Raw genomic sequence first — 6,513 nt, 5'->3', positions numbered from 1 at the left:
GCTGCATTTCTCCCCGGCCACAGTAAGTCCATAGAGCAACAGCCCCAAAAGCCTCCAAAGAGCTAGCTTCCCCTTGAGGTCCGGAGCTGGTGACAGACAGGAGTGTCGTGAATCTGAATCTTCCACACGCCATCCAACTTTTTATCAAGACAAACATGTTCGAATCTTCAGTGGGAAAGTGCAAAAGGAAAAAAAAAAGTATGGGTAAATAGAATCTCCTCTAAGTAAGTCACTCTGGAAAAGGCGCCAGGACCTCGCCGGGCGTGGCTGTAGAAGGGACACTGTGCGGAAGAACACTTCAACTACGATGAGGTGGCACTTCTGGACGCTTGTGCAGCCAGCCTGGGCCTGTCCTCCGTGTGATAGAATTACTTGGTTTCCCTCTTGCACCCCGACACGGCGCCAGCTCCTAAAAGGGCAGCAGCTTTTCTCTCCCGTGGGGGTTGGACAGGTGACTTGGCTGTGGAAGGCAAACCGGCAGGTTAGAAGATTGGGTGACCAGGGAATCAAAGACACCCGGCTGTCCCTTCTGGTCACAGTTATGGTCAGAGGGAGCCCCCGAATCCCGGAATTAAGATGCTGTAGCCACTGGCCTATGGGGTTGGACTTGATGGAGTCCAGCATCCAACAGGCTCAGCCCGGAAGCCTCTGGCCTGGAATCTACCTTACAGGAACAGACAGGTCTTGGAGAGAGCCATCAGGACTAGTGACTTCTCTGAAGTGCCTCCTTCTCCACTCCCAACACCATTAACACACTCAAGGCCTCAGGCACTCCCCACCCCCTGGTCCTGAACAGAAAATGTGAGTATGAGGCAAGCAGCCACTATCCATGGGGCCTACCATGCAGGACAGTGGAGGCACACAGGACTCCAGTAGGAGCAGGGATCAATGGGACCAATGACACATGTGCACATACAGATGTCCACATGCATACACATACACACACACACACACAAACACACACACACAGGCATGCACATACATATACATACAAAGCCATGACCACATGGGGCCAATGACACATGACCAAGAACTCATGTGTACATAGTTATTCATATGCACACACATACACACACACACACACACACACACACACACACACGAGCACACGAACACACGAACACACACATGAGTGCACATGGAAAGCCATGAGCATATGGGGCCAATGACACATGGCCAAGAATACATGTGCACATACAGATATTCATATGCACACACACACACACACAAACACACACACACACAAAGCCATGGCCAAGTCTAAGCTAGAATGTGATGCAGAAGCTACCAGACACATAAGTCTCCAAGGCTCAGAGGCACAAATCAGTGAATGCACAGACAGGACAAACTGGAGCGTATGGGACAGTGGGGTGGCCAGCAAGCACCCTCACCTCAGCTGGAAAGGAGCGCTGAAACAGGGGAAAGTCACGAGGACGGCTAGATGTCTGCCAAGAAGAGATCAGAGCATGGGCTTGCCTGGTATCCCCGGCATCGGGCAGGCTGGGCCCCAAAGGGCCCTGTGTGCATGCTGCCCGGAAGCGGATGGGGACCTACCAGTCACATAGGGCCCCAGGGGCATCTGGTTGTAGTTGACAATCCCTCCCGGTCCAGGGCCCCGGAAGTTGGGCCCAAAGCTGCTGTTGTACATCTGAGAAGAGCCGAAAGCGCCCTGGAGGCAAGGACCAGCTTTACAGGTGACAACCAGAACATCACCCCGCCCTCACCCAGGGGACACCCACCCGCTGCCACCGGGGGACTCAGGCCCGAGATGCAGTGTGCAGGCCAAACCTGACCTGCTGGATGGTGGGGTCACCGGCCCGGTTGGTCAGGCGGCTCAGGATGCTGCGTTCAGACATCTGCAGGCGGGCGGCCACCGGGGGGATGCGTGATAACATGGAGGGCAAGCGCGTCACATCTGCCTTCATGTCACTCAGCAGCTCCTCCAGCTGGTTCAGGACTGCAGGGTGGGAGGGCCTAAGAACGGAGGGCTTGGGTCTGCCCTCCACAGCTGCCATACAGGGAGTGCCCGGGAAGGTGCTTGTACAAACGTCATGGCACACACCCGAAAGTGGACACCGTGGGGCATTCCTCGCCGGGCTCTCCGGAGCCTGGGAAGCCCAAGATTGCCAATTGGACAAACAAACAAGGTTTACAAGAAAAACCTCGTCCAAGGGTCCCCCCTGACAGAAAAAGAAAAAGCTCCAGGCCCTAGACTCCCCCTCTCTGGTCACTAGGTCCCTAGGCCCACAAAACATAGCTAGACCTTCATGTGTGAGCAAAGTGTTAGACATCCCACTCTGAGCTGTGCCCTGCTTCCCCGCTCCCCCGAAACAGTGAGCTGGGAGCTCTCCCCCAGCCCCGAGCAGAAAGGCAGAGATCTGGAGAAAGACTCAAGGGAGACTCTGAGCAAACTGTTCCCCTTCCTAAATTCCAATGCCCTTGCCCCAAGATGGCAACACTTAAGATTCATTACTGCAGGCAGAGGACTCACTCATGCCTCCACAGGGCAGCAACGCACTCTCCCATACCTCTGTGCCACCCACCGCAGCCTGCCCTCTCCTTGTCGGCATCTCTGTGAAGGACTTATAAGGGAGGACCTCATTTCCCTGTAGGTGAGACCCCAGAGTGGAACTGTATCTCCTGGTCCCAGAGGCCTTACCCTCGGCCCATATGCCCTATCAGCACCTCCAATGTAGGCCAAGCGTGCTCCCTGGGCAAGGCTGGAGGTGCTCCCAGAGTTACGGGGATCAGGCTCACTCACCCTTGTGCAGGACAGCATTGGCGGGCTTGTTCCCGGCGAGGGACTCCTTGGATAGGTGCTGGTGGCTCTCGGCAAGGCACTCCACCTCTGCCAGACGAGCGTTGAGCGCCATGGCTGGGTGGTTGGGATCCTGGGTCATGTTGAGGTACGCTGCCCTCCGGAGCTGCTCCTCAATCACCAGCGCCTGCTCCAGCAGCTGGGGGGTGGGGTGACAGTATTGGCCTGGCCCCCTCCTCCCACAGAGTCACTGTGCCCCTCTCCCCACTGGCACCCACTCAAGTTGAGGCTCTGGGCTGAAAGGGAAGAAGGCTCTCCTCCTATCGTCCCTGTCAGCCTAATGTGCTGGCCGGAGGAATGTTCCACAAACGGGGCTCTCCAGCCGCAGCCCCTGAGCAATGGGAAATGTTCACACACTGAAGCTTTGCCTGCACGGGCTGACAGAGTCCTCAGAGGACAGCCTAGCCAGGTACAGATGGGTCAGGGAGCTAACATCCTTGAAGACATACCTTGAACCTACGGGCCAAAAACTTGTTCTTCATCTCCAGGTAGTTGCCCTTATGGGTCTCAGACTTGAAAGGCTCATTTAGGATCATGTACCTTGGGTCATTCTGAATGTCCTGCCAGCGGGCATAGCCATGCCTGCGGAGTACAGTTAAGGGTAAAGCTGACCACAAGAATGAGGGGCTTGGCAGTACGGGCGAGGTGGGGGCAACCGGCTCGCTGACTGTGCGCACCCAGGCAAGTCACAGCCTCAGCTGCAAGATAAGCCTGGTGACGATAAAGACATCAGTGACATGGCAGGCTCTGGCATGGGGTGACCCCATCCTTGCACCCAACATGGAAACGTGTAAGTCCCTCTAAAACAGGCCTTCTCCAGACGTGATTAAAATTAAAAAAAAAAAAAAAAAAAAGAGGTAGGGGTCCTAAATCCAACGACTGTGTCAGGAAAGGGGTTTGGGGCAGGACGCAGCCAGGTGGTCAGGTGACGACAGAACGTGACAGAGAGACACAGAGGCCCACCAAGGAGTGCCAAGGTTTCAAGCGATCACCAGAGGCTGGGAGAGGAAGGAAGGTCCTCCCTAGAGCCTGTAGGTCCCCTAGGACCAGAGAGACCCACCAGAGTCCTCCAGCCTGACTCAGCAAGGATACGTCACAATGCCTGCCAACAGCCAGTAGTCGTGGCGGCGGTGCCAGATTTCGTAGATTTTTCCCGAGGACACAGCCGCTCGTTCCTCGTTCTGCCACAGCGTGTGCAGCTCTGAAGAGAGAGGCCTAGGTAAGCAGGATGGAGATCCCCCTCCCCCACCCCGGCTCATGCACAGGCTTGCTCAGCGCTGGCCATCAGAGGCCCACTGCTCCAGCATTGTCAAGAGGGACATATAATGGACCATCATCAAACCTTCACACCCCAGAATGAAATTACCACCGGCCCAGACTCCTGGGAGCCACAGTGAGACCAACACCCAGGTCCTGGTGTACTGTTCCACCTCCGTACCTGTGAAGCCGCCATCTGCAATGTTAAACATGAATTTGAATTTCCCGTTCTTGTCCTCTTTCTTGCCCTCCTCGTCCTCCTCTCTGTCGCCGTTTTGCTGAGTCTCCATGGGCTCCTTCTCCTCAGCCTTGGAGTCATCTGGGGGGAGGAGACAGGCCATGTTCACTGTCTGTCCAGAAGGCGTTACTCGAAGCCCTGTCTGGCGCGGGACGCCGTGTGTTCATTACATGGACCCTTAGAAAGGGAGAGCCGCCCCACCCGCTTCCATCCTGAGCAGAGAGGCTGGCTCCAGGCCCTGGCACCCCTCCCCCACCACACCATGAAGGGAGAATTTAAATCTGACCAGAGGGTGGCTACTCTGGAGCAAAAAAGCTGAGCCCCGGATGTTTGTGACCAGTTCGTCCCCCTCCCTGGATGACCAGGTGATAGGAGGGGTGGGGAGAGGAGCGGGATGAGTCTGTTCCCTGGGAAAACAGCCATCCTGATAGGAGGAACTTGCAAGCCCAGGCTCCTGTCCTCTGGCTTCAACCAGGACTCCTGTACAGCACCCAAGTGGCCGACCAGGAGCCATGAGGTAGGGCACAGGAAGAAGCCCCCACCTGGCCTGAAATCGCTGCTGTGACGCAGGCTCAGCTCCAGCTTGTCTGGAATCGGCTCCTTGTCGGGCAGTACTTCCTCTGCAAAGAAAACAAGGAAGGGGGCTTGTGGGCAGAGAGGGCCCCCTATCCATCAGAACCATTACCCCGACTCCAACAGGCACAGCCTAGAGAACACCCTGGGAGGTAGGGCTGGCCTCGCCACAAGCTCCTTAGAGTACCGTCTTCAATCCAAGTACACCAAATACATGTTAGACCAAAGTGACCCACAGGCCAATCAAAACAAATGTGCACACATGAGTGGGACACGTGTGTCATCCTTAATCATCATCCTTGTGTTTTTGAGACAGCCCTGTTAAGCCAACAAGCCCCAGGCTCCTGTCTCCCTGTGTCCCCAGCCTCGGGCTTACAGGCATGTTCTGTATCCTGGGGTTGGCTGGCTATTGGGGGAGGGGTTGAGTTTTCTTTGCTTTACATACCGGGCCATCTCCCAGTAAACTTGAAAGTAAACTTGAAAACCAAATCTATCAAGAGGGATGGTTACCCACCACTAGAAGCTTCTACAGCAGCAGAAAGATGCTAAACCCCAAAACAAATATTCAGCTAACCACAGTCTGGTGTGGTACTGCAAACACAGATTTCAGCATAATTTTCCCAAGAAGTGGCTGATTGTGGCAAATAGCGTCAAGTATATTAAAACAAGACCTTGGGGCTGGAGAGGTGGCTCAGCGGTTAAGAGCACTGGCTGCTCTTCCAGAGGTCCTGAGTTTAGTTCCCAGCAACCACACGGTGGCTCACAGCCATCTGTAATGGGATATGGTGCCCTCTTCTGGTGTGTCTGAAGACAGCAACAGTGTACTCACATATATAAAATAAATAAATTTTAAACACACACACACACACACACACAAAACCCAAGAACCCTAATCTCTACAGGGCAGGATTAGAGTCTGTATCAAGAGAGACCCTTTGCCCCTCCACTAGCAGATGGTGGGACACAGCCAGCACCCAGGCAGGGTACAGACTGGAGTGTGGTCCCCTGACTTGCCCAGGGCTACCAAGGATGTGAACTATGTGGAGAAAGCCCTACCTTTCAGTGGCTGCTCCGGAGAGCCCTGGGTCTTCTCCACCTCTTCCATCCTCTCCTCCCGAGCTCTGTCCTTGCTGTCTGATCTCTGATGCTTGTCTTCCCCCTCTGCTCTGTCCAGGGCAGTTGGCAGGGCCTGGAAGAACAAGCTAGGGAGCTGCAGGACCTGGGCCTCAACAGGAATGCAGGGCAGGGAGTAGTATGCACCAGACTGGGAGCCCTGAACCCCAGATGCCTCTACTCGCTCCCTGCCTGATCCCTCAGGCCCAGTGTACTGGCTGGTTTTGTGTCAACTTGACACAAGCTGAAGTCACAGAGAAAGAAGCCTCCCTTGAAGAAATGCCTCCATGAGATCCAGCTGTAAGGCATTTTCTCAATTAGTGATCAATTAGACCTGGGTTCTATAAGAAAGCAGGCTGAGCAAGCCAGGGGAAGCAAGCCAGTAAGTAACATCCCTCCATCAGCCTCTGCATCAGCTCCTGCTTCCTGACCTGCTTGGGTTCCAGTCCTGACTTCCTTTGGTGATGAACAGCAATGTGGAAGTGTAAGCTGAAAAAACCCTTCCCCCACCCCC

At 54.9% G+C, this 6,513-nt stretch overlaps 1 protein-coding gene across 1 annotated transcript in view; it reads right to left on the bottom strand.

The window, feature by feature from the left end:
• Positions 1–409: 409 nt before the first annotated feature.
• The window catches only part of CHD5 (chromodomain helicase DNA binding protein 5), a gene marked incomplete at both ends in the record, with an annotated part of 47,546 nt that continues 41,442 nt past the window's right edge, over positions 410–6,513 (bottom strand). The window contains 9 exons of the mRNA XM_080921360.1: positions 410–460; positions 1,392–1,445; positions 1,794–1,957; positions 2,762–2,957; positions 3,268–3,400; positions 3,911–4,019; positions 4,257–4,394; positions 4,856–4,933; positions 5,943–6,075. Coding sequence (XP_080777486.1) covers positions 410–460; positions 1,392–1,445; positions 1,794–1,957; positions 2,762–2,957; positions 3,268–3,400; positions 3,911–4,019; positions 4,257–4,394; positions 4,856–4,933; positions 5,943–6,075 — 1,056 coding nt within the window. The remainder of the gene's footprint in view (positions 461–1,391; positions 1,446–1,793; positions 1,958–2,761; positions 2,958–3,267; positions 3,401–3,910; positions 4,020–4,256; positions 4,395–4,855; positions 4,934–5,942; positions 6,076–6,513) is intronic.

Source organism: Micromys minutus (genome assembly GCF_963924665.1).
Source record: "Micromys minutus genome assembly, chromosome: 9".
In the NCBI taxonomy this organism is placed as follows: domain Eukaryota; kingdom Metazoa; phylum Chordata; class Mammalia; order Rodentia; family Muridae; genus Micromys; species Micromys minutus.
This window is presented reverse-complemented; position numbering and strand designations above follow the sequence as displayed.